The 27,688-nt window shown below is 41.4% G+C and overlaps 1 protein-coding gene across 1 annotated transcript in view; it reads right to left on the bottom strand.

Moving 5' to 3' along the window:
- Positions 1-580: 580 nt before the first annotated feature.
- The window catches only part of MFSD4A (major facilitator superfamily domain containing 4A), a 62,708-nt gene continuing 35,600 nt past the window's right edge, over positions 581-27,688 (bottom strand). Inside the window, exons 4-10 of the mRNA XM_074308960.1 lie at positions 25,396-25,564; positions 17,834-17,949; positions 16,374-16,547; positions 10,741-10,888; positions 6,134-6,204; positions 4,176-4,296; positions 581-2,527 (exon numbers count right to left, since the gene is read on the bottom strand). Of these exons, the coding sequence (XP_074165061.1) occupies positions 2,472-2,527; positions 4,176-4,296; positions 6,134-6,204; positions 10,741-10,888; positions 16,374-16,547; positions 17,834-17,949; positions 25,396-25,564 (855 nt within the window). The 3' untranslated portion in view covers positions 581-2,471. The remainder of the gene's footprint in view (positions 2,528-4,175; positions 4,297-6,133; positions 6,205-10,740; positions 10,889-16,373; positions 16,548-17,833; positions 17,950-25,395; positions 25,565-27,688) is intronic.

Genomic DNA, 27,688 nt, shown 5'->3' with positions numbered 1-27,688 from the left:
GAGTATCCAGGAAGGAGCAGGGGAGTGTCTACAGGATGTAGTGACTCCCTAGCAGTTATATTTTAAACTCTAGAAGGAAGAAGGAAAACACTGCTAGGAGTTCTCCACTAACTTTCTGAAGGATGGATTCTACCCCTCTAATCCCTTAAGAAAATGAGTGTCAAGCTTCTCACTCAAAAGGATTTTTCCTGCCTCCAAATCCCACCATATGACTTCATAGAATGTGAGAGTCCTATCCTGTGGCAATAAGAAAGTCAGCCTTTGTTTGGGAGCTTATGAAAGGATTAAGACACACTCTGTGCCATGGGATGACACACCCAAGGCTCAAACTGTTTGAATAGCCTTTTTTTTTTTTTTTTTTTTCAATTTAAGGATATCCTTAGCTGTTTAAAGAGAGACAGACAAGCCGGATTTAAATCTCACCTCTTTCACTTTTTAGCTATGTGACTCCAGTCAAGTCTAACTTCATCTTTCTGGCCCTTAGTATCCTCCTTATCTGCAAAATTACGAAGCTGAATTGCATGACTTCAAGTCTCTTTCAGTTATAAATCTGTAAAAGTATAGATTACAAGCATCCCAGTTTGGTCAAGTGCCATTTTTATTTTGCTTCTGATTCCTCCCATGAAGCACAGCATAAAAACACACTACAGTTTAATTGAATGAAGAAAGTCCAGCTGTTTTCTGTTGACCAAGGGCAGCTTTTCACTACAATTAGATTGTACAATTAAGTTATATGGGAGCCTACAACTTATTTCATGGACAATTTTTTTTTTAAACATGGATGTCCTTAACTGCCCTCTAAGGTAAGAGGTATATGCTATACCCAAGCAACCATTTTTCAGAAAGTTAGTTCTGTGTTTTTAGCTTATTTCCTAAATATGAGCAATAGTCAACTAGAATATGTATTCTTTGGTTTGGCCAATCTGAATAGTTGTGAGTCACAGACAAAACTATGGAATGTCCCTTCTCAGTGCCTTGTATAGGATGTCTCACATGTTTGAAATGTTCTTCCTCCTCCCTCACCTTTCTCTTGAAACCTCCAGTTTCTTTCAAGAATTAGCTCAAGGGCCATCTCCTAAGCAAGTGTCTTTCCCCCTAAATTACCTTATATTTGCTTATCTACATTTTTTCCCTCTCAGCAGAATGTAAACTCCTTGAAAGCAGATACTGTTTTAATTTTTTTAATTTTATGGGGTTATTGCTTAACATAATACTTGGATATGTAGTAGGCCCTTAAAAATGCTTGTTGACTTGAGTGAACCTGATTGTGAATGATGGTTGAATGATAATCACTATAGTTTTAATAATGTTTGTATGTAGATACACTTATATGTACATATAAGCATATGTTTAAATATACATATAATATGTATGTTATACATACAGATATATAAACATATATAAACATATGTAGGTGTATTGATACACACCCACATACTTGTTGGTGCATCCATAAAATGCAAATAAATTAAAATACAGTCAATGGTATCCATTTCTTTAAAAAATAAAGAGGTATAGCTCTTCTCTCATTGTTATTAGTACTCTACATGCAGTATTCATAATTTGCCTTTGCAGTCACTACTTTTAGTATAGTGCACAGCTTTTAAAAGTGCCAGGTACTCCCAGCTTTTCCCTTTGCTTCAATGTGCCATTATTCCTTTTTTGATAGAGTGTAAAGAGATAGATTTTTCTAAGCAGAAGAGGTAAAAGCATTAAACCTAACTGTTTTTAAAAATCCATACTGCTATTTCTGCTGATTCCGTAGATATCTCAACCACACTTACCCACACATCCACACGGAGTAAAAGAAAACAGAATACATAATATTTTCCCACTCTTCTGTTTTCCTAGACTAATCATACATTGTACATCTCCTAGAACCATTAAGATTCAACTTTCCTTCCAAAATTTTACAATGGAGATGAATCACTGAATTTTGGGGAACCATCAAAATCAAGAATCCCCTAGATTTGGGATTAGTCCCAAGTCAAGCATAGTAGTTCCTCTTGGGATGTAGAGTTCACTAGGAAATAACCCAAGGCTCATCCAGGTTAATTTAAAACATCACATTTATCTGTATTTGTCAGATTTCACTGAACATCATCTTTTAAGTTTGGCTCTATTTCTTTCTTTCAGACTGTATCCGAGATGGAATGCCAAAACTCTAAGGGTTCAGTCCAGGAGGCCTCAGAGTTGTAGTGTAGGTGTATCCTTTTTCTCCCCATCTGGACACCTTAGGCAACGAACCAGGAAATCAGGCAAGGAAGGGGAATGGAAATGGCTAAATAGGCTCTTGTTGATTTGCCCCAAGAGAAGCCACTGTCCTAGAGTTGATCTAAATTATTTCTTCTTGAACCCTCCCTTATACAAAGGAGCAAATTTAAACATTTTAGGTCTCTCCAGTATTATCAGGCAAGGCCGGGGGGGGTCTGTGTTGTGCTTCTGGGAGAGGGATCTCCTTTTATCTTCTTTTACTGCTGGTAGACTTCAGGGCTTTCTGCCCCTGGTGGTTTATCCAAGGTCAAGACTACAAAGGAAAAAAACATCATTTTACACAATCAGATTTCTAGTCAGTAGGCAATTTAGTGAGCAATTTGGGGGGGATTCCCTAAGTAAATGTTTCGCTTTTCTTCCCTGTCATGGCTCGTTTTTTTGAAAGTTCAGTTTTATTTTATTTTCAGTTCCAAATTCTCTCCCTTCTTCTATTGAGAAGACAAAAATAGTAGAACTCCTTATAAGTATGTGTGGTCGTACAAAACAAATTTCTGCATTATTTATGTCTACCTCTCTACACCCCCCCAAAAAAAAAGAAGAGAAAAAGAAAGAAATAGAAGGAAATATTCTTCAGTTTGCGCTCTTGAGTCCATCAATTTTCTGTCATCCCTGGTCCCTGGAATTGTTGTTGGTTATAATGTTGATTAGAGTTACTAAGTCTTCCACAGTTGATTTTTTTTTTTTTTTTGCACTGTTGTTGTGTAAATTGTACTGATTCTATTCACTTTGCATTAGAGTATACAAATTCTCCCAGCTTTTTTTGAAATGATCCTCATATCATTTCACAATGCACAATAGCATCCCATCATAATCATTATACTATAACTTATCCTGCCATTCCCTAGTGGATGGGAAACCCCTCAGTTTCCATTTTTTTGCTACCACAAAAAGAACTGCTGTAAATATTTTTGTACATATAGACTCCTTCCTTCTTTGATCTTCCTAGGATATAGACCTACCTGTGATAGTGCATAGTCAAAGGTACATTTTAATGGCTTTGGGTCATAATTTCAAACTGCTTTCTAGAATAGTTCACCAGAACCACTTCACAATTCCACCATTATTAGTATGTCTTTCTATGGATGTCACCTAGTTGAATCCCAGTAGATGAGGAAACAAATGAAGCTCATTGCCAGGAACACATAGCTAACAAGGCAGGATTCAAATTCAGGTTTTTCTGAATCACCCCTGCTTTGCATAAGGTACCTGATTAGTAAATGTTTGATGGATTGAACTGTATTATAGAGGGAAGGAATTTTGAGCCGTCTCCCAAGAACTGGCTACAACCATCCACCTTGGAGTTGGCTTAGATGGGGGAGATTTTTGAGAACCTTGTCAAAGGGCATGTGAGGGTACAGGATTGAAAAAATTAGCTCTGGGGACTCCCCTTGCCTAGGAACCCAGAGACGGAGGCTATTCTTGAGAGGCACCCCTGTCCTGAAGGAGATTTTCTTTAAAACTTGGCATAGAAGATTTCTTTATGAAAACAAGATTTGGATAAAAGTCAAGTTCCTGACGGCACAGAGACAGCCAAGTAGGCCCCTGGGCTGAATTCCAACTAACAGAGGTGGGAACCAGCTTTTGGTACCCTGGGCAGGCTGTGGACAGCTTCTTGGCCAGGCATTCCTCTATCAGGGTGGGGTTCCTGGAGCTAAATTCACAATCAATGCTCCCCCCTCTTTTTTAAGCTAAGAAAGCATGCATTAACCTAACCTGGCCTTGCTTACCCTGAACACCGACAATTGCATGGTAAGTCAGGAAAAGGGGAAAGGAAGCAGCAGAAAAATAAACACTTCCTTGCATTTTGCTTGGAACAGGGCAATAGCTATGGTGTGCTAAGAGCCCTGCTGCCCTCCTGTTCTGCTTTCCTCCTCTCGTAGAAAAATAGATCCTTCCCTTACCTGATGAGGGCCTGGAGTATATCCTGTGGAAAAACAGGAGCATAATGTAGAAGGTAAAAGCCAGGCAGCCAAAGATCACGCCACAGACCAGGAAGCTGTATTTGCCCAGCACTTGGATAATCTGCCAACGGGAAAACACACAGATACAAGAGCCATTTAAACATAGTCCTGAAGTTGCGTGGGAAGAAACAGCTTTCTTGAGCCTTTGATGAAATTTTCAGTCAAGTTCAGGCTCATTACCAGAAGCAGTAGGGACTGGCAGAGAACACTGCCCTGCTTTTAGAGGTAAGTTTTAGAGGTAAGCCCAGAGAAGACAAAAGTCCTGACATACCTGGTGCAGGGGACCTCCTGATGTACCTTCTCCCTGTTAGCCTGAGTCCCAACTCACTGCATGAGAACTATTCCCATCAAGCATTAAAAAAATCACATTGACCACATCACTTACTGGTTTGCAGAGAGCTTTTCTCACAACCCATAGGATACATGATACTTCTTACTCCCCATTTCAGTCATGTCTGTTCTCTGTGGCCCTAATTAGGGTTTCTTTGGTAGAGTTTTTGGAGGGGTTCCTTCTCCAGCTCATTTTGCAGATGAGGAAACTGAGGCAGAGTTAAATGATTTGTCCAGGGCCATGCAGCTAGTTACTATCTGTGGTCCTCCTGATTCCAGAGCCGGTGCTTTACCCGTTCAATTATGTAGTTGCCTTCTAGGTTGTAGATGGGAAAACTGGGGCTGAGACTAGCTGGGGGGTAACTGTTTGAACAGGATTTGAATGTGGCTCTTTCTGACTCTAGGTCCACTGCTCTCTGTATCATATCACCTAATTACCTTGAATTTTTCCTGTCTAGTTAAATGTTGGATGCATTCATATTTTGTTCTAAGGTTTATTTGAAGCAGGGTTTATTCTATAAAGTCCAAGTCTTATTCTTCAATTTTTTTTTCGAATGGAAGCTCAGGTTCACTGATTTGTTCTCAGGAACTGGCTAGGAAACATCAGCTCCCAGGCTCAAATGCAGGCCTTCTGACTGTTCTCTTTTCCTTGGTCCAAACTGTATGTCCAGTAAGTGATGCTCCAGTCATACCCCACCCACTGCATTACCCCTCGGCCCCTCACTCGAACCACATTGTGTTTGGCGTGTCTGAGAGCTGCCCCCCAGACAGGTCCGGATAAGCAGGAGGGGAGGTCCCCTCACCTTCACCCTTTGACAGGTAAGTGGGGTTAGAGTTCATTTGAAAGGAACTGGAGTCGACTGTTGATTGATATCTGAACAAGAGCTGAGTCAGGAAGCCTGTGTCCCTCTGGAGAGTGGCCTAAGAGCTTGGCAAGGAGTGATTTAAAGAGCTGCAGAGGGCGGTTTTAACAGTAAGGGAGAAAGCATTCCATGCTGCCGGGTCTTGCCTGTGGTTTTCCTTTCACTTAGGTCTCCTGCCATACGAGGTTCAACCCCCACAACTGCCTTTACACAGATAGGGTGGGCACTGGGGCTGAAGGTGCACAAGGAAGAGCATTGCTCATTGGGAAATTGACTGGAATAGAACATCATGGAATTTGACACTTGGAAATCTTTTGGTCCAGCTGCTTCATTTAGGCATCTGCAGGACATGCTGGACAGACAGATGGACTTGTGATCAGCCTGAGTGTGGGACCTTGAGCATTGGAGATCAAATGGGCACCTACCTCAAAGTTTGTTTGAAAATTAAATGAGATATATATATATAGCATAGGGCAAACTTTAAAACATGATATAAATGCTAACTGATATGATAGATGAAAAAGCTGAGACCCTCACCCCCTCCAAAAATATAATAACAGCCTAAGTGCTGTACCTAAGGGAAAGAGCCAGGATTGGAAACCTGGGCCCCTCTGACGAGCTATATCACTCCACCACAACCCTTCCTGAGGTTCATTGCCCAGACACCCCCTGCTCCTCACTCCTCGCCCCTCCCCAATCACATACCGAGCCAATGAGCAGCTGAAGTGTCATCTCACCGATTCCTGCCCCTGTGACCAGCATCGTGGTTGCACAGCCTGGAACAGAAGAAGAAGAAAAAACGTCAGTCATGTTAGATTGCTTGATGTACGCATCACTGGGCATTAGGTTCTGCCATGTTCACTGCAAACCTTAATCTGTGGCTTGTGAATCCATATAGGTCTCAACATTGAATGTGGGGTCGCAAAATTATGATGATTATCAATAAATGTTTGATTTGTGTACCTATTTATATACTACATACCTGGAGCCACGAGTGGAGAAAGTTTAAGAAGCCCTGATGAGTAAGGGCTACAGAAGAGGGCTTTATCTGGGGTTGTCCTGGTGTGGGCTGCAGAGCCTGCCACCCCCCACCATGCTATCCAGATAGGGGAAGGAGACATAAGCTATGCTAGGAGTTTCAAGGAACTCACATCTCTGCTTTGGCTGGGGTTGAGGGTCTCAGCTTCTTCCTCTATCAGTTAGCATTTATGTTGTGTTTTAAGGTTTGCAATATGTTTCACATACATTATCTCATTTAATTTCCAAACAATCTAGGTAGGTGCCCATTTGATCTCCGGCCACACTCAGTCTGTCCATCTGTCTGTCCAGCGTACCCCCAGCTGCCTAAATGAAGCAGCTGGACCAAAAACAGAACCTTATTTCTTCTTCACATTTTCACACTCTTAGCACCCTGGCTAGCTTCTGACTGCCCTTCTACCTACTTCCCAGCGTCTTGTAGGAATGTTCCCACTCCCCTTTCCTGTTGCCCCCAGGACAGGGAGAGATGGGGAGGGGCTCTCTCTGTGCAAGGGGAAGCACCTGCATCTGTCTCCTTCTAGCCCTGCACCATTGGCCCTCCTGGGAGGGATGTGTAGGAGTAAGTTAGTGGTCAGCATAGGATGAGACAAGGACCTCAGGACCCTGTTCCCTTGACCATACTTTTATATTGTGTTCTTCATGTTATTCCCAAGTCAAAATTTGAATGATTTCCCATGGCTTATAAAAGTGTCCAGACACTCAAGGACTCTCCACAATCTGGCAACGATTTATCTTTTTAAAAATCATGTCTCAATTCACTTCGCAAAAGATGTTTGTTGAATATATTCTAAGTAAGGATGTTGGAGGAAACAAATCTGAAAATAAAGAAGCTGAGTGGAGAAGTAAATGGAGTGCCAGACCTCGAGCCAAGAACAATGGAGTTCAAATGTGACCTCAGACACTTACTAGCTGCTGACCCTGAGCAGGGGTCACTGTGTGTGAGTAATTTAACTTTTAGGGATTTCAGCTTCTTCATCTATCATATTCATTAGCATTTCTGTAGTGTTTTAAAGTTTTTTTTTGTTTTGTTTTGTTTTGTTTTTGCTATGGCAACTGGGGCAAGTGCCCAGGGTCACACAGCTAGGACGTGTTAAGTGTCTGAGGCCAGATTTAAACTCGGGTCCTCCTGACTTCAGGGCTGGTGCTCCATCCACTGCGCCACCTAGCTGTCCCTATTTTTAAGTTTTCAATGTGTTTTTGCATAATTTAGCTCAGTTTTCTCACCTGTAAAATGGACATAATAATAACACCTGCCTCCCAGGAATCTTGTGAGGATCAAATGAGATAGATAATAATTGTAATCACTTTAACAGTTCCAGGCACATGGTAAGTGTTATATAAGCGTTAATTATTATTATTAACTAAAAAGAGGGATAACAGGTATGGGCATAAGTGTGATGCAAGTTACTATTGTTATTTCTTAGGCCCCACATGTGATTTTCATAAGTGCAGGGAGCGCAGGGTGTAGAAGCAGATCAACAATTATTCTGTTAGCAGGTCTCCTGGCGCACTGAGAAGCTAATTAACTGATGTTGTTCAGTTGTTTCACTCGTACTTGGCTCCTTGCGAGGCCATTTGAGTTTTTCTTGGCAGAAACGCTGAACCAATCTGCCATTCCTTCTCCAGCTCATTTTACAGATGAGGAAACTGAGGCTTTATTTATTGTTGCATTTCCTCTGATACTTAACATCTAGAGTGTCTAGGATGAAGTTGAAATCTTGTTTGCCTTGCCTGGAATGCCCTTTCTCTTATCTGCTGTCTGACTTCCCCACTGTTCAAAGGCCCCTCTCAGGTCTCCTACTCTAGCTGCCGTCTCTCCCTTGTTAGAGTTCCTGTTGAGTTATAATTTATCCCTTTCATTGAGACTTAGACTCTATTTGCCTGTCACTTACATCGCCTCACAGTTCTAAACACATATATTTCAAGTGTGTTGGCTGTAATTTGATGTAATAGATAGTGCTGGACTTGGAATCAGAAAGATTTGGGTTCAAATCCTGCTTCAGACATTTTGAGGTTCACTGAAAAGGACGAGGAGACTGTCACTCTGCCACTCACTGTCTCTGTCACTTCATAATCTCTGGTTTCAGTTTCTTCACCTGTAAAATGGGAGGGGTGGGCGCTTCCCAATCACAATATGATAACAATTCTACATCAGTCTCTTCTTTGACTTTTGGGGCATTTTTTATGATCATCTACACTCCTGCCAGGAGCAAGCAGGAAAAATTGAAGAACATCATCATAAAATTTTGATCTGACATTTCCCAACTGATGAATGGTCAAAGGATTTGAACAATTTTCAGACAAAGAAATTAAAGCCATTTCTAGTCACATGAAAAAAATGCTTTAAATCACTACTGATTAGATAAATGCAAATGAAGACAACTCTGAGATACTCCTTCCCACTTCTCAGATTGGCTAAGATGACAGGAAAAGTTAATGACAAATGTTGGAGGGGATGTGGAAAAACTGGGACACTGATGCATTGTTGGTGGACTTGTGAAAGGATCCAACCATTCTGGAGAGCAATGTGGAGCTGTGCCCAAAGGGTTACCAAACTGTGCATACCCTTTGATCCAGCAGTTTCTCTATGGGACTTGAGTCCCAAAGAAAGATCATAAAAAAGGGAACAGGAGCCACATGTGCAAAAATGTTTGTGGCAGCCTTCTTTGTAGGTGGCAAGGAACTGGAAACTGAGTGGATGCCCATCACTTGGAGAATGGCTGAATAAGTTATGGAATATGAATGTTATAGAATATTATTGTTCTGTAAGAAACGACCAGCAAGAGGATTCAGAGAGGCCTGGAGAGACTTATGTGAATTGATACTAAGTGAAGTGAGTAGAATCAAGAGATCACTATACACAGCAACAAGATTATGGGACGATCGTCTGTGATGGTCTCGGCTCTTTTCAACAATAAGGTGATTCAAGCCAATTCCAAAAGACCTGGAGAGGGCCGTCTGCATCCAGAAAGAGAACTATGGGGACTGAGTGTGGCTCATAACATAGTATTTTTACCGTTTTTATTGTAGTAGTGGTTTGTTTGCTTTTCTTTTCTTTCTCATGGTTTTTTCCCTTTTGACCTGATTTTTCTTGTGCACATGATGGATATGGAAATAAGTTTAGAAGAACTGCACATGTTTAATTCTATTGGATTGTTCTTTTGGTAAAGTGGAGGGTTGGGAAGGAGACAAATTGGAGCACAAGGTTTTGTAAGGGTGAATGCTGAAAACTATCTTTGCATGTATTTGGAAAAATAAAATACTATTGGAAAAATAAATCAGAGCTGGGAGCACGAGTTATTGCCATAAGTGCATAGAGGACCAGCTCTGCAGTCAGGAGGACCTGAGCTCAAATTTGGCCTCAGATGACCTACTAGCTGTGTAACTCTGGCTAGGCACATTCACTTAATCTCCATTTTTCTTTTTTTTTTAAGTTAGACTGGATCTCAGTGTCAATCTGGTCTAATCTCATTTTACACAGGAGTAAATTGAGGTTCCCAAAGAGGACTGACTTACTCAAAGTCACAAAGGATATAAGGGGCAGTGTTGAGATGTGAATCTCCAGGGAAGCTCTGGGGATCAAATCCCGCTTCTGCTACTTAACACTTATGTGACCTTGGACAAGCCCCTCATCTCCTGAAGGTTTCACTTGCCACCATCATAAAATGAGAGCGTTGGTTTGTGGCCTTTGATAACATGTGGCCGTGCATTTCCACTTTCTGTTTCCGGGTGCCACACTACCTAGTGGTGTACTCAAGGGCACTCGGGGCTTGGAGAGGAGGGCAGAGCTAAAATGGTGTTTCAGGATCGTCTTTGGATTTCAGGGATTTAGGTTTTTCTGCTTCATTGTTGTACGGGATCGCTGCTGACTGTCTCCAGGACCTCCCACTCTCTCCTAGCTACCCCTCTTCCTGCCAAAGAAATTACCAATCTTTTTACCGGCTCGGCAACTCTGCAGTGTGTCTCCAATTATCTCAGAGGGTAATGTGAAACTTCCAACACCCGATTACTCTTAACTGACTTGTAAAAATAAATTGTAGCCATTTTGTGGGGGAGCAGCAGTAAAGGGGATGTTGGAATCACTTCAAAGAAACAGTGAGAAGATGTCATAGCCCCCAACACTTAGAACTTACACTTCTATTCTGAGAGTAAAGATGTCCTCTGGAGAAACTGATCCCTATCTGGGGGAATTCTTGAGTTGGCTGTTTAACGATGGCAGAAGAAGAGTAAGGGCAGGAATACTATGGGGGTTCCCCCCCCAGGCCCAAGCTCACCCCTGTACTGCAGGATGTCCTCAGTGTACGCCAGCATGCTGGGGAAGGTGCTGCTGAGGAACAGGCCCAGGCAGGCGGTCCCCACGAACAGGAAGATCACGCTGTAGTAGAAGAAGAGGAGGACCAGGAACGTGGTCACCACTCCTACCTGCGGAAAGGAGTGGAAAGGGAAGGAAGAGCTGGTAGAAACGTTAGGCAAATGAGGAAGAAGCGGGACCCCCTCCCCACACCCCCAGCGGAGACTCTGTCTTCCAGCTTTCCTGCATCTGGGAGGGAGTCTCCTGGAATACCCCGAGGCTCCCATCTCCCAGGATGTGGGATGTGTGCGGCAGCTCCACCACCTTGTGGGCATGCTTGGGAAATGCATCCCTCCAGCCTAAGTGTCCTAGGAGAAAGCACTCCCTCAAGCAGGCCGGTGAGTCTTAGCAGGAGGTCAGAGAAGGACCCTCAGAGACCGTGTAATCCAGGCCCTTCACTTTATCAATGGGACATCTGAAGTCCCGTCACCCAGGTAATAACCAGCAGATGTGTCTAGAGCCTCTTAGAGTTTGCAGAGCCCTTCACAAATCTGTACAACCGGGGAGGTGGGGGTTAGGACTATCTCCATTTCACAGATGAGGAAACCAAGGCAGACTCAGATAAGTGACACGCCCAGGGCCACACAGCCAGGAAGTGCCCGAGACCAGATTTGAGCTCAGGAAGCTGAGTCCTTCTGGTCCCAGATCCAGTGATTTATCTTCCTCACCCGCTTACCACCTAGCCAAATAGTGAGTGTCACAGCCTAGTCCTTCCGTCTCCAAAGCCGGGTTCCTTCCATTACCCCAGATGGCTTCCCCTTAATGTCATTAGCAACACCGCTGGTCATCCCACCCGAGATTCCTCGGCTTCCTGCTTTGGCAGGCCAAGCCATCCTGATGGGAGTTCAAGCTTTCTTATGAAAAAAATGAATGCCTCTGAAACTTCTTCCAAAGTGTTAAGGCCAGTGGGGTTGTGAGGGCTGATGGAAAGCTCTTTTTTAGAGGAGGAGGAAGAGGGTGCTTTCAGAAAAGTCCTGAGCAGAGAAGAGGAAGGATTTAGCAACAGGGAAAAAAAGAGAGCAAGGGCTGCCGTGGAGAGGGGGCTGTGATTGGTGAGGGGGCCGCGGCAGAGACGGGGCTGGGACAGGAGCTGGGAGATCTTCCAGCTAAGGACTGCGGCTCTATCAGTCAATTTCCTGGTAGTCTGGGAATTCTTGAGGGAGACCAGAGCTGGAAGGGATGCTGGAGGCCGCCGGCCCCTTACTTTACAAATGAGGAAATGAGTCAGACAGAGGTTAAGTGACTTTCCTAAGGCCACACAGCTAATAAGTGTCCCAGATGGGATTTGAACTCTGGTCTTGCTGGCTCTAGGCCCAGTGTCTTTTCCAGTAGACTGCAATATTTCCCAGTGGATCACAGGAGGCTTAGATATCACACTGAATCTTTCTTTTTTTCCTTCCTTCCTTCTTGTATCCCAGTTCTCTGCTATTCTCCTCTGCTTTCCTCTTTGGCTTCCCACTGCCCTCTCTGCCTGAAGTGCCCTTGCCATCTGACTCCACCTGGAGAAATTCTATTCATCCTTCCCTATTCCCATTCTTGAAGCCTTCCCTAATGTCCTACTTACCACTACCAGGAGCCACTGGGGTTTATTAAGTAGGGATACGATGCGGCCACTTTAAGAAAACCAATTTGGCAGCTGGGTGGAGGATGGAGGTGAGGCAGGGAAACTAGCAGGCTCCTAGAACAATCCAGGGGTCAGGCAATGAGAGCCTCTGCTAGAGAGATGGGTTTTTGGTAGATTGAAGGGGACAAAGAAACACAAGAAATATTGGGGAGTTAGAGAGGGCAAGATCTGACAGTCGACCGAATACATGAAGTGACTTTTAAAATGGTGGAGGATAGCACCGAGGTTTTGAGCTTGGTAAGTGGGAGGATTCTGGGACCCCTGAGATAACAGGGAAGTTGAGAAGAGGGCGAGGCTTTTGTAGGAAGAAGATAATGGATTCTGTTTTGGATACATTGAGATGGAGATACGTCAGGTCTTCCAGCTGCTCAAGAGGGCCAAAATGCAGTTATTGAGGCAGGACTGAAGATCAGGAGAGAGAGATCAGGAGAGGGAGATTTGATCTGAGAATCATTTGCATAGAAATAATCATTGAAATCATGAGCGATGATAAAATCACAAATTGAAGGTGTAGAAGAGGTCCCAACACCAAGACTTGGAGGACACGTGCTGGGCAGATTTGGCCTGGACAAAGATTCTGCAAAGGAGGTTGAAAGGGCTGGGAGAGGCAAGGTGGCTAAATATTTCTGGAGATATAGCAACAGCTTTAGGACTAGTGATTGCTCATTGTTAGGTGTTTAAAGCCCTTTAAAACTTTGTTTTAGCCTATCTTTCCAGGCTTCTTTCTTTAAAAAAATTAATTTAATTTATTTTTGTTACATTTTAAGTTCCAAGCTATTCCCCCCAGATATATATTATGTATGTTTGTCTGCCTATCATCCTATCTATCTAATTCATATAATAGAAGTATATTTATCTTCTTCTATAATAGGAGTATTTTTATCAGTTCTTTTTCTATAGGTGGATAGCATCTTCTTTCATCTCCTCTGTACTTGATTTGAATATTTAGAATAATTTAATTGTTCACAATAATTCTTTGAACAATATTGCTGTCACTGTATACAGCGTTCTCTGGGTCTTGCTCATTTCATTATTTCATGCAAGTCTTTCCCATGTTTTTTCTAAAAACCAACCAGTTCATCATTTCTTAGTATACAGTACAGATTTCTTTCATCATAATCACAGACTACTTGTTCAGCCATTCCCCAATGGCTAGGTATCCCCAAAATCTCCAGTTCTTTGTCACTACTAAAAGAGCTGCTATAAACATTTTAGAACATGTAAATTCTTTTCCATTTCCTTGATCACCTTGAAAAACCTAATAGTGTTATTGATGAGTCAAAGAGCATACACAGTTTTATAAGTCTTTGGGCATAATTCCAGATTGATTTCCAAAATGGTTGAATCAATTTACAATACCACCAACAGTATATTAGCCTCCCAGTTTTCCCATAATCCTCACAACATTGTCATTTTACCCTTTTATCATTTTAGCCAATCTGACAGACATGAGAAGATATCTGAAAATTGTTTTAATTTGCATTTCTCTAATCAATTATTACTTAGAGTATTTTTTCATCTAACTATAATTAGCTTGGATTTCTTTATTGAAAAATTGCCTGTAGGGGCAGCTAGGTGGCAATGTGAATAGAAGCCCTGAAGCCAGGAAAACCTGAGTTCAAATCTGGTTTCAGACACTTAATACTTCCTAGCTGTGTGACCCCGGGCAAGTCACTTAACCCCAATTGTCTCAGAAAAAAAAAATTGCCTGTTCATATCCTTTGACTATCCATTGGGGAATGATTCCTATTCTTATAAATTTGACAAAGTTGTCTATGTATTTGAGATATGAGACCTTTATTAAAAAAAAAAGTATTTTGCCCTCATTTTTTGCTTTCCTTCTAATCTTTGCTACATTGGTTTTATTTGTATAATCCAGGCTTATTTTATATTACTCTCTTCCATACCATCTTCTCTCTAGCCAAAAGGGTCTTCTTACTCTTCTATATATATGACATTCCAGCTCCCATGCTGGCCACCATCCTGGCAGTGTACATCTTCCTCATCTCCTTTGGGAATACCTCGATTCTTTCAAGGCCCAGCTCAGGTGTTATTCCCTTTTCATGAGATCTTTTCTGATTCCCTTACCCCACCCATCCCATTCACCTTACCCCATGCTGTCAGGCCCTCTTGCTTCCACAGATAACCTTGCATTTATTTTGCATTATTGTGTATTTACTTACAGGTATATTTGTAATTTTCTTGTTGAAACTTAAGCAAGAGGAACATTTGTTTTTGTATTTGTATCCTTAGCATCTAATCATGTGACTGGCATTTACTAAATACTTGTTGATTGATTCAATTTTTTTTTCATTAAAAATATTTGTTCTCTTTAATACTGTGAACTTTGTGGTGGAGAGTCAATCTTAATAGGAGAGAGTAACATGCATAAACTTCCCCAGATCTTCTGGGTGGGTGAGTATGAGCCAAGAGGGTGAAAAATCCCTTAAAAACCATTAAGGCATCTTGTGACACAAGTCACACTATTAAAACAAAAAAAATTTGGAATGATAGATCTTTGTATTTATGTTTCCTTTTTTCCAAGGAAGTCCCCTATCAATTAGCTCCTTTCCCCGTCCATAGTCATATGAAATGCACATGTAGCAGACTGGGGAGCAGGGTAAGTGATAGTTCAGGGGAAGGACAGACATTATTTCTATGTAGAAATGAGGAGATAGGTGGAGGCCCAGAGTGTAGAGTCCAATCAGTGGCAAAGGGAGCAGTGGACCCAGGTCACCTGGATCTCAGCCTGAGCCTAGGTCCTCTACATTTTTCAGAGTCTACCTATTTATTCTGGAGGCAGAGACAGACAGGCAAACACACAGAGAGACAGACAGAAAAAGAGAGATAGAGATGGACAGAGAGAAATAGAAATGAGCAGAGAGAGACAGAGACAGAGAGAGAGAGAGATGAGACAGAGATGGAGAGAGATAGAGAAAGACAGAAAAAGGAGACAGAGAGATGGAGACAGACAGAAATGGGAGAAAGACATACAGAGAGATGGGGAGAATCAGAGATAGAGATGGAGAGAGAGACACACAGTGAGACTGAGAAAGATGGAGGGAGAAATACAGAGACAGACAGACAGAGACAAAGACAGAGAGAGATAGGGGAGAGAGAGACAGAAATAGATGGGGAGGGAGAGAAAGAGAAAGAGGGGGAGAGATTCAGAGAGAGAAACACACACACACAGAAAGAAACAGAGAAAGACAAAGAGAGAGAGAGAGAGAGAGAGAGAGAGAGAGAGAGAGAGAGAGAGAGAGAGAGAGAGAGAGAGAGAAAGAAAGAGAAACAGCCTATAATGTGGATTTTTGTGAGTTTCACATGTGACACTCAAATGTGTGAGGACAGGAGATGCACCTCCTTCCTTTCCTGGCAGGATATGAGCATTGGTTCATAACATTATAAATTGTCCTATGCAAGCCGGTGTGAATTCCATCCCTGTTTTGCACACATACTTCTCATGGAGTCATACTCACGGGATTTAGAGCTGAAAGAGCCTTAAAGCCCCGTCATTTTTACTGAGACCCATTGAGAGGCGAGAGATCTGCCCATTCAGTCAGTAGGTAACAGGACTGTTTCAAACTGAGGTCCTGACTCCAAATCCAGTGTTGTTGGGGGAGCTTTGGAGCTGGGAGAAAGTTTATTGCAATGATGTAATTTTAGGAATTGAGGAAAGAGAAATGAAAGGACTTTCCTTAGTTCTCATAGCTAAGTCACCTTTTTCTTTACTTCTCTCTTCTCCACTCCAGCATTCACTATCTTACTCCCACAGTCTATTCCGACATTGCTGAAGAATTACAAGTGTGTGTGTGTGTGTGTGTGTGTGTGTGTGTGTGTGTGTGTGTGTGTGGTAGGGTTTGGAGGGTGGCAGAAGGAGGGAAGAAGCCATTACCAGCCCTCTGATCTGAATTACAGTATTGGGAACATACCAAGTTGATGAAAACCATGGTAGCTGGGCTCATTCGGGAAGAGATGGGGATGGAGATGAGCCGGCCTAAGGTGACAAAGCCCCAGAAGATGCTGGGAAGGTAGCCGGCCACCTTATGTCCTATGAAGAGTGGATCATCTACCGCATAGGTGTATACAAAGGCAGAATATTCACCCTGTGGAGAAAGCAGTGCAAATTTAGTGAGGCAGCTATCTTGTCTGATTGGTACCCCATGCCAGGAGCCTCACGTTTCCTCATCTGTGAAATAGGAAGCATCTATCTGATGATCAGGATCAAATAAAAAATCACTCTGTAAACTTTAAAGCTTAAGTGTGAGCTATCATTGGGGAAGAGCCATGATTTCATTGGTATTGGAACCTGCTGATGAAACAGCTCCTTCTACGAATGGGTCTGAGTGAAAGGGAGTAGAATGGTATCCTTAATAGTAATAAGAAAAATTTGAAAAATGCAAGATTTATTTTTTGGGAGGTGAGGTAACAGCAATTTATAATATTTGAGAATTACCTGGAATGCCAAAAGTTTAAATTATCTTTCCCAGAGTCACATAAAGAGTGTGTGGCAGAGCAGAACCTGAATCCATGTCTTTCTGGCCCCAAGGCTGGCTCTCTACTGTACCACATTGTTTATCTTCATCATCATAGACACCACTATCATCCTCCTCCTTCCCACTGCTCAGTCATCATCATTATTATCATAATCATCATCATCCTCCCAATACTCAATCATCATCAGCAGCAGCATCATCTTCCTCTTCCTCTCCAATTCTCAGTCCTCAGTTCTCATTCATTATCATCATTATCGTCATCCCCCATCTTCAGTTGTCCTCCTCCTCCTTCTCCTTCACATCATCATCCTCCCCAATACTCAATCATCATCACCTTCATCATCATTCCCAATACTCAATCATCATCCTCCCCAATACTCAATCATCATCACCTTCATCATCATTCCCAATACTCAATCATCATCCTCCCCAATACTCAATCATCATCCTCCCCAATACTCAATCATCATCACCTTCATATAGATGATGATATTATAATTATATTATATTACATATTAGATTACTTGACACATATATAACAATACTTAGTTGTCATCATCATCATCCTCCCCAATACTCAGGCTACTAGATTCTTCAAAGATTTCTCCCCAAGCCTGGAAATCCTAACCTATTCTGCCATGTCCCCAGAATCTTCCTTATGCTCTCTCTCTCTGCTCATATTTATTGATGTCATATTGGAAAATGGCTGTCTTTTTTCTAGCCATCTCCTTACCTGTGACCTACTACTTGGCATAAAGCTCCCTGGGAGCAGAAAGAGACAGAGCACCTAGAGTAGATTTATCCTTGAAGATCTTGATATGTCTCCTCCCCTCAGTACCTAATTCTTGATTTTTGATTTTGGCCGCCCAGATCCTGTCCCTTCTGAGCCTACTCACCATGATTCCATCAGTCATGAATAGCACCAGGGCTGCTGTGATGTGAATGGCAAAGAAGGAGCAAGGGACACCCCGAAAACTCTTCTTCTGACAACAGACAAACAGGTTTCCATGCCCTGGTGGGATGAAATACAGAGAGATATGTAGGAGGGATGAGAGGTCTAACCGCTTCTGGTCCTTCTTTCTTTTTTTAAATTAATTAAAGCTTTTTATTTTCAAAGCATATGCATGGATAATTTTTTAACAATGACTTTTACAAAACCTTGTGTTCCAAATTTTCCCCTCCTTTCCCCCATCCCCTTCCCTAGATGGCAAGTAACCTAATATATGTTAAACATGTTAAAATATATATTAAATCCAATATATGCATACATATTTATACAGTTATCTTGCTGCACAAGAAAAATTGGATCTAGAAAGAAAAAAAAATCTGAGAAGGAAAACAAAATGCAAGCAAACATCAATAGAAAGCGAGAAAATGCCATGTTGTGGTCCACACTCAGCTCCCACAGGCCTCTCTCTGGGTGTAGATGGCTCTCTTCATCACTGAAAAATTGGAACTGGTTTGAATTATCTCATTGTTAAGTGAGCCACGTTCATCAGAATTGATAGCTATATAGTCTTGTTGTTGCTGTGTACAATGATCTCTTAGTTCTGCTCATTTCACTTTGCATCAGTTCATGGAAGTGTCGCCAGGCCTCTCTGAAATCACCCTGAACAATAGTATCCCATAACATTCATATACATAACTTATTCAGCCATTCTCCAATTGATGGGCATCCATTCAATTTCCAGTTACTGACCACTACAAAAAGGGCTGCTATCACATAAGCACTCCTTTAAGATCTCTTTGGGATATGAGCTCAGTAGAAACACTGCTGGATCAAAGGGTGTGCACAGTTTGATAACTTTTTGAGCTTAGTTCCAAACTGCTCTCTAGAATGATTGGATCCATTCATAATTCCAACAGCAATGTATTAGTGTCCCAGTTTTTTCACATCCCCTCCAACTTGTCATCCCCTCTTTTCTTGTCATTTTAGCCAATCTGACAGGTGTGTAGTGATATCTCAGTTATCTTAATTTGCATTTTTCTGATCAATAGTGATTTGGAGCACCTTTTAATATGACTAGAAATGGTTTCAATTTCTTCATCTGGAAATTGTCTGCTTATATCCTTTGACCATTTATTAATTGGAGAATGGCTTGAATTCTTATAAATTTGAGTCAATTCTACATATATTTTAGAATGGAGCCTTTAACAGAATCCTTAAATGTAAAAATGTTTTCCCAATTTATTGCTTTCCTTCAAACCTTGTCTGTATTAGTTTTGTTTGTACAAAACCTTTTTAACTTAATATAATCAAAATTATCTATTTTATATTTAATAATGAGCTCCAATTCTTCTTTGGTCTCAAATTACTTCCTTCTCCACAGATCTGAGAGATAAACTATCCTATGGTCTTCTAATTTGCTTATAATATCACTCTTTATGTCTAAATCATTTCGACCTTATCTTGGTATACGGTGTTAGGTCTGAGCCAATGCCTACTTTCTGCCATACTAGTTTACAATTTTCCCAGCAGTTTTTGTCAATTAGTGAATTCTTATCCCAAAAGCTGAGATCTTTGGGTTTGTCAAACACTAGATTATTAAAATTATTGACTATTTTGTCCTGTGAACCTAATCTATTCCACTGATCAACGAGTCTATTTCTTAGCCAATACCAAATGGTTTTGATGTCTGGACGTTCTTTCAACCCATTCCGCAGAGTTGCTGAGTGAGCAAAGAGAAGGTGAACCTGGAATCCGCTTTGACCACAGCCACCCACTCCAGCTTTTATTTGCCTGCCTAGAAGTCAGCACAGTGAGCCTTTCTCATCTTCACTTCTGGGGTAAAACTGAACCCCAGGGAGTTTAAACCACCCTCCAAAAGTCATACATGCCCTAAAGAGTTACTATTTTCATTATTATCAGTACCTATTGAACACTTCAAGTTTCCATTATTATATTCAGATGGATAATCCTTCCATTAATATATGACCTTTTTATGCCTTTATAGCCAACTTCTAGGAGTTTCTCTGAGTAAAAATAGCCATCATTTGGTAACCAACCTGGCAATGAGCTTTTGTGACCCTGACTTCACTGGGTCTCAAACAACAGGCACAGAGTGTCCACAACTGGTCTGAGGCCCAATAGCTGTTTCAGTTTGAGAAGACTTACTGGGGCTTAGACTGGATCAACATTACTCATGAAGGCATATCAGGCAACTTCAGTGAGGTTTTATTTTTAACAGTGATAATAGAATCAAAGAATCAGAAATCATTTAAGGTATCCTTTCTAAAATATCCCTGATAAACATCTAAAACAGGGACCTTTTTGTATTATAAACCATAATCTTTTTTTTATGTTCTATGGACCCTTTTGTCATTCTATTGAAGTCTATGGCCCCTTCTCAGAACAATGTAGTTAAATGTGTAAAATAAAATACATAGAATTGCAAAAGAAACTGTTATATAGAAATACAATTATCAACATTTAATGTTTTTTAAAGTTCATGGGCTTTAGGTTAAGAACCTCTGATCAATCAATGTACATATGTATGTATATATTCCTATATATAAACACACACACACACACACACACACACATATATATATATATATATATATATATATATATATATATATATATATTGATCATTGATTAAAAACTTACTATATGCTTAGCACTAGCTAACAAATGTGGATGCAAAGAAAAGCAAAACATGGTCCTTGACCTCAGAAAACTTATATTTTAATGGTTATTGTCCTTCTTTCTCGAAAAGGACCAAAATGACCTCATTATGTTAGAGTCAAGTTACAGGGTGTCCGATTGTGGCTGATCAGACCCGTATGAGCTTGGAATGCTCTGCCATAATTGGACACAAATGGTCCCTATGGACATTTGGGGTGGATTCTCTAACTTTGTGTATCTTGGTTTCTTCTGAGCTAATTCAGCCACACCATGCTGGGTGGTCCTGTGCCAGTGTCTCCCTTGTCGTGCAATCATTTCTAAAGTTTTTAAGAGATACTTTGAGGGTGTCCTTGACTCACTTTTTCTGACTATCTTATGAGCAGTTGCCTTGTGTGAGTTCTCCATAAAATAATCTTTTTGGCAAGTGTACATTTGGTATTGGAACAATGTGGCCAAACCAACAGTGCTCTCTGCAGTAGAGCTGAAATACTTGGCAGTTTAGTCTGAGAAAGGACCTCAGTGTCTGGTATCTTGATCTTCCAGGTGACCTTCAGAATCTTCCTAAGAATTCAAAGGAAAGTAATTCGGTTTCCTGGCATGGTGCTGGTCCACTGTCCAGGTTTCACAGGCATATGACAATGAGGTCAGCACAAGGGCTCTGTAGACCTACAGTTTAGTTGGCAGTCTAATATTTCTTCTCTCCCACACTCTTCTTCGGGTCTCCCAAATTCTGAGTTAGCTGTGGCAATGTGTGCATCCATCTCGTAGTTATGTGGACAATTCTGGTAAGAGAACTTATCTGCAGGATTCAAAACTTCCTTTTTGCTGTAACTCATGGTTCTATAGATGGCTAATGGAGGACTGTGTTTTTTTGGTGTAAATTATTTGGCCAAAATTAGCACAGACAGCAGAGAACTGATTCATGCTTTGTTGCATCTCAGCTTCAGAAGATGCAATGAGTGCACAGTCATTGGCAACAAAAAGTCCTGCACCGACATTCCCTCCACTTTAGTTTTGCCTTGTAGCCTTTTACAAGTTGAAGAATTTGCCATCAGTGCGCTAGTCGACTTTGATTCCATATTTGTCCTCATTGAAGGCATTTGACAACATAGCTGAAAACATGAAAAAAAAAGGCTGATCCTACACCTGGAAAAAGGTCATCTACCTGAGAGCCAGTGTGCCTTCAGAAGGGCTGAGGAACAGCTAATGTGGAGTTTACTGCCCAACAACTCCTGAAGAAATCCCAGGAGCAGAGCAGAGGTCTGTATACAATATTTGTAGAGCTGACCAAAGCCTTTGATACTGTCAGTCATGAGGGCTTATGAAAATTATGTCAAATTTGGTTGCCCGGAGAAGTTCATCTGTATGGTATATCAGTTTCATGACAGTTCTGGACAATGGACCATTGAGCTTTCCCAGACTCCATGGAAAGAAACAGAGGTGGGTGTTTGCTGCCATGTTAAAAAAAAAAAAGCCATTCTAACGAGGGAAGACGATAATATAAAAGGGAGATAGAAGAGGCAAGATGTGTTATGTTTTGGAGTTATTTGGAGGTAAGGAGAAAGACTGGATCTCAGAAAGACAAGGCAAAAGCTCCCCTATTAGAACTCAGCCCAGGAGTAAAGTATAAGTTTCTGGAGGGGAAGAAAGCTAGTGAAGGTAGCATGGTTTGGAGCTGGACGTTGCTGTATGAAAGGAGCATCTTCCACTTCCAGAAGCAGCCTCTTCCACTTTGGAATTACTGGAAATTTTCCTCACTTAGGCCCTGTATTATAGAGTCCTCATATGCGCATCATATTGTGTGGCTACAAAGGAGCAATCAGGCCGTTCATTGGGCATCCCTCACTTTCACTATGTCATTGCCCCACTTTTTTCTAGGTTGACATTTCTCTAATGGCCTCAATTACCTTGTGTCTCTCGGATAGTTATTCATTAGTAGAGTGTTGCTGGCTGCTTATCACTGTTATCTCTTCATTACCCTCTGACTGATTCTCAGCGTTAGTGCTTTGGAGACTGTTAAATTCCAAGATTTTTGGTTACATATCACCAGAAAAAAAAATGATGTTAAACAGATAGGCCTTTGCTTCAGGGTCCGTAAAAGAAAGATGATGTCATTTCCTGTAGGCAATTCAATGTCCTCGCCTTCTCATGTTTAGTTTTAGATCCAGATCACTGTCCAAGGTAAACATACTCATGGACATGCCCCATAAATTGTCCATCTAATTGCATATTATTATGTGAGCAATAGGTACTCTTTATTCACTTTTTCCCCATGTGGGGAATTAGGCTGAATTCTTTTGAATTATTAATGAATTTTATTTAGGATGCTCTGTAGTGCTTAATACAATCTACATTATGATCTGCAAAGAGGAGATTCTAGAGGACTCCATTATTATAAAGAATTCCTCTTTAATTTAGTATCTATACTGGGCTTCTTCCATCACATCTTTGGAGTGATTTATTGTGAAATATTGTTTTTGAAGGCTATCCATTCGTTTTTCTACTATTATCAAGAATTCCTTTAATGTATATATATATATATGTATATATATATATGTATATATATATATATATTGATAAAAATCAACATTTTTTTCTATATCTTTCCCTCTTCTTAGACACCTTGGAAATTGATCCTTCAGTGCCTTAAAAAACAGGCTTATGTACATTTGCTCTAATCCTGCTGTTTTTCTCCTTGTTTTCTTCATTGCCCTTTTTTCTTTCTCATGAATCACATCTAACATGGTGATATTATAGCCTAAATTTGATAGCTTTATTATTCTTGGTATTAATGAAAAAGGTAGTGGGAGTGGTAGATTATTATTGCATATAAAAATGAAGACATTTATTTTTAAAAACCTCAATCAATGAAACATTAAAACCATACACAGAAGAAAATCCAGGAAACTCAGATAAGCGGAGAGTTTTTATTATTGTGTTAAATTTAATTTATATTTACAAAACAAAGATGTACATAATAGAAGTTCATACTTGTATATACAGCCCTCTTTTCTTCCTTATATATTCAAATGTTTGTGTTTTTTAAGATTGGGGAGGATGTGTTAGAGCCACCTTGAAGTGGCCGTTTAGGAGCCTATTCTGATTATTAAATTTTAACTGTGGTCATTTATGCCTCCAAAGACTACAAGTCATGTTTTGACCCTTAAATTTAATCTGCATTATTAACATTTTCTATCACATGTTAATAATGCAGATTAAATTTAAATGTGCATTGTGCTTATATATACACATACTATATATTATGTATTATATGTATATGTGTGTGTTTTTCTTGGAGAAAAATTGTAAAACATTTTCTAGATAACCACTGGTTAAGTTCCTAAAAAAAAGGAAAACTTTTAAAAGAATAAAGTATGTGATATATATGGGCTACTAGGTGGCGCCATAGTGCGCAAGGTACTGAGTTTAGAATCGGGAAAACTCATGTTCCTGAGTTCAAATGAGGTCCCAGACACTTACTTATGTGATGCTGGACAAGTTACTTCATCTTGTTTATCTCAGTTTCCTCATCTGTAAAATGAGCTGAAGAAGGAAATGGCAAATAACTGCTGTATGTTTGCCAAGGATCACAAAGAATCGGACATGACTGAACAACAACAAAAATGTGAGATGTACTTCTGTGCCTCCTTAAACCTTTCCCCTCACTTCTGAGTCATGTTTCCCAGAATTTTGCATTCCCCTCTTATGTGCCTAGTTTTGTATTAAAGGGGTTGAACATCAAGTTCTGATCATTCAGTTTGGAGGGTCCTTTTGTCCTTTGTGAAGCTTTTCCATCTCTTCTGAAGTCAGCACAAATGTTATAATTATTTTTAAAGTGGTATTTTTGTAAATGTCAGTAAGTGTGATGTGATCTAAGGTCTCATAAAATAATATTTCATGTAACCTTTGGTAACATGATAAATATAACCTTGGCGCCTCCTTTATTTGCCCTTCCAAGGAGAATTGTGAACCATTCCTCTATTTGGCTGCAACTCCCTTTCATCTTCTGGTTTAATTTTAGTAAGCGTGTCAAGATCAATATGACTCACTTCTGCTAGGAATATGTCCCATTTATTGAACAAGGATCATAGGATTGTAACCTGGGATTCGAGCTAAGCCCAAGATGTTTTTCATGCTGGGATATTTGTAGAGGGAACTATGATTCTTAATTGGTGGATAAAAAGCTGGAATGATATAGAAATCCTGTGTTTGAGGGGATGTCTTATTGTAGGAGGTGATTGCATCCCTATTCCCTTCTCTTGTGACCCTCTCTTTTCCCTCCATGGTCAAGAGAGTACCTTTAATAGCCATCTCTGTCTGTCTATTTGTCTCTCCTCTGCAACTATCTGAAGTTGGATTTGAACTCAGCTCCTGACTCCAGGGCTGGTGTTCTATCCACTGTGTCACCTACTTTCCCCCTGGCTTTCTCTTAAATGGGCTAATTAAAAGGGTCTTTTTGTTAGCAGCACTGACTGCTCCATCATTTTCTTCTTTAAGGTTCCTTTGAGCTGCTGAAGTGGACATTACACAGCATTTTTTCATTTAATACAATCTTTAATCTAGGTTATTCAAGTCTTGTTATATTAATTTACCAAGGAGGGAACTGAAAGTGAGAAAGGTGAAATGACCAAGATCACACAACTGGAAAGGACTGTCTCCCGCTTTCTGCCTCTCTTCCTTGTTCTTCTTCCCTCTTTCCCAACAAAGGATTAGAGGCTAAGAACAAGCTGAATGCTTCCCCTTGGGATTCCAGCTCAGCTTTGCTGAAGGCTATCTGAGAAGACTCCAACTCCTGGCTCTGAGCAGTTAAAGGATCAATAAAGCCCTTACCTGTTTCTGACTGTGCTTTGGTAGGCAGCGAAGAGGAATCTTCTTTCTCAGGCAGCTCCATTTGGAGGGCAAGCTCATCAGTAGTCAGGAGCAGAGGTTTTTTCTTCGGACAACAAGGCACCATCCGTTCCTTGGACAGCAGGAAGAGAACCGAGATGGGCACCGGCAGCTGGATTTGGGGGTGGGAGTGGAAACCGTGATAGTCAGCATGGCATGGGAAGACCCCTACTTCCCAGCTGCCTTCTCTCTTCCCCAATATATCTACAGTCCAGAATTTCCAGGCACTGACCCTCTTATAAAAATCAAATGGGCAGGCTCCCTGCCTAGAATGCATTCTCTGCTCATTTCTACCTCTTAGCATACTTGCTTTCCTTCAAAATTGAGCTCAACATGGAGTCTTTCCTGATCCCCCAACTGCAAAAGTTTTTCATTACCTTGTAATTATCTTCATGTTTTCATGTGGGGGCTAGAGAATTGTCCTTGGAGCCAGGAAGGCCTGGATCCAAATCCCTCTGGCAACAGACCCTGTCTGGGTGATGCTGGTCAAGTCATTTAACTTCTTAGTACCCTAAGCAGTTCTCTAAGATTATAATATTCTCTTTCTTTCTTTTTTATTAAAGCTTTTTATTTTCAAAATATATACATGGATAATTTTCAACATTAACCTTTATAAAATCTTATGTTCTAAATTTTTCCCTCCCTTTTCCCCTAGACGGCATGTATAAGATTATAAACTGCATTCTACTTTCCAGAGGTCCCTTAGCCATGGGCAGCTTGAGTTTAGTTCCCCAAACCCAGGTGTCCCTATCCCAGGCTCTACTGTTAGCTTAAGCTTTCTTGCTCATGGGAGACTTAAAGGTTTGTTTAATCAAGCTATTGGGCCAGTCACATCAGCATCCTTGTGAGTCATTCCTTATTATGGGTTTTCTCTTAGATTTGTACAGGACTGTACACCGTTATCGTCTCTTCTGGTCATCATCATTGCCCTGTGAGCTAGGCCCGGCCAGAGCTACTATCTCAGTCTCCAGAGAAGGAGGCTGGGGGTCAGAGACGCCTGTTCCTATTTGCCCAAAGTTCCACCAGTAGCCGGTGTGTTGTTGTATGTGGCATTGGGTGGGAGGGCAGCAAGGACTAGGAACAAGAGCTCTGCTGCTGTGGTGCTGGATCAGGCCCTTAAGGTCTTAAACCTAAAACATGGCTCTGCACAAGTCCCATGGGTACACACAGAGGAACTCAGTGACCTAATCACTGTACAAGCATTTATGTCACCAGAAATGCAGGCTTGAGGAACAACAAATCTGCCCAGTCTTCAGGCAGGGCTACGGGTTTACTGCCCAAGCTTGGGGAAAATGGCTTCTGTTTCTGAAACACCCCCCCACACACACACACACACATACACACATGTTCTAATTGACCTCCCCTTAGGGAGAGTTTGCTTCGAGTTGTGCTTTACTCCTTCGGTGTTCCTAGCCTTAAACTTGGTTCAGAAAGGATGGAATTCTCTATTTCCCAGAGGGCTTTAAGGTTCCTAGAATGCTTTTCATTTGTGATATCACTTGATTCCTCCGGCGGGGTAATAAAAGGGTTACCTCCATATTAGAGATCTGGAAATCAAGTGTCAGAGAGCCTGAGTGACACTTGGAGTCATAGGACTGGTAAGTGGTGGAGCCCACGGGAAAGCTCCTGGAGCCATGGGAAAGCAGGGGGAAGCCATGGTTCTTGGGTCTCAAGGTACAAGGCTGCCTAGATATAAGACATTCCTAGACCAAATACCGGACCCATCCAGAAGCGAGGGATCTCCTGGGTTGCTGTTCAGTTGTTTTCAGTCATGTGCTATTCTCTTTGACCCCATGCCGGGGTTTCTCAGTAGAGATACATAACTGGTTTGCTATTTCCTTCATTTTACAGGAGAGGAAACTGAGGCAAGTGGGGACAAGTGACCTTGCAGGATCACACAGCTAGTGAGAGTCTGAGAGTAGATTTGAACTGAGAGGAGTTCACTATGGCACAAAGCCCAGCATGCACGCTGTATTTGTGTTTGTTCTGTTAAGCATTTCCCAGTTGAATTTTGATTTGGACGCCTCTGATCTCCCCCACGTCCGATGTTGTAAGTGAGGAAACAAGCCACAAGAGGCTGGGATGCTCAAGGCCTCCTCCTTATCTCACCGGGTCTCGGCGGGACGGCGGGTGGGGGGAGCCCCCCCAAGTCGCCGAGCGGTCCGGACTGACCTCAGTCAGCACCACTAAGTCAGGAGGAGTTTAAGGAGGTGACCAGACGAGGCTTCCTGGGGTG

Source organism: Sminthopsis crassicaudata, chromosome 4 (assembly GCF_048593235.1).
Source record: "Sminthopsis crassicaudata isolate SCR6 chromosome 4, ASM4859323v1, whole genome shotgun sequence".
NCBI classification, from domain to species: domain Eukaryota; kingdom Metazoa; phylum Chordata; class Mammalia; order Dasyuromorphia; family Dasyuridae; genus Sminthopsis; species Sminthopsis crassicaudata.
Note: the sequence above shows the minus strand (reverse complement) of the source record. Positions and strands in the feature narration are given on the sequence as shown.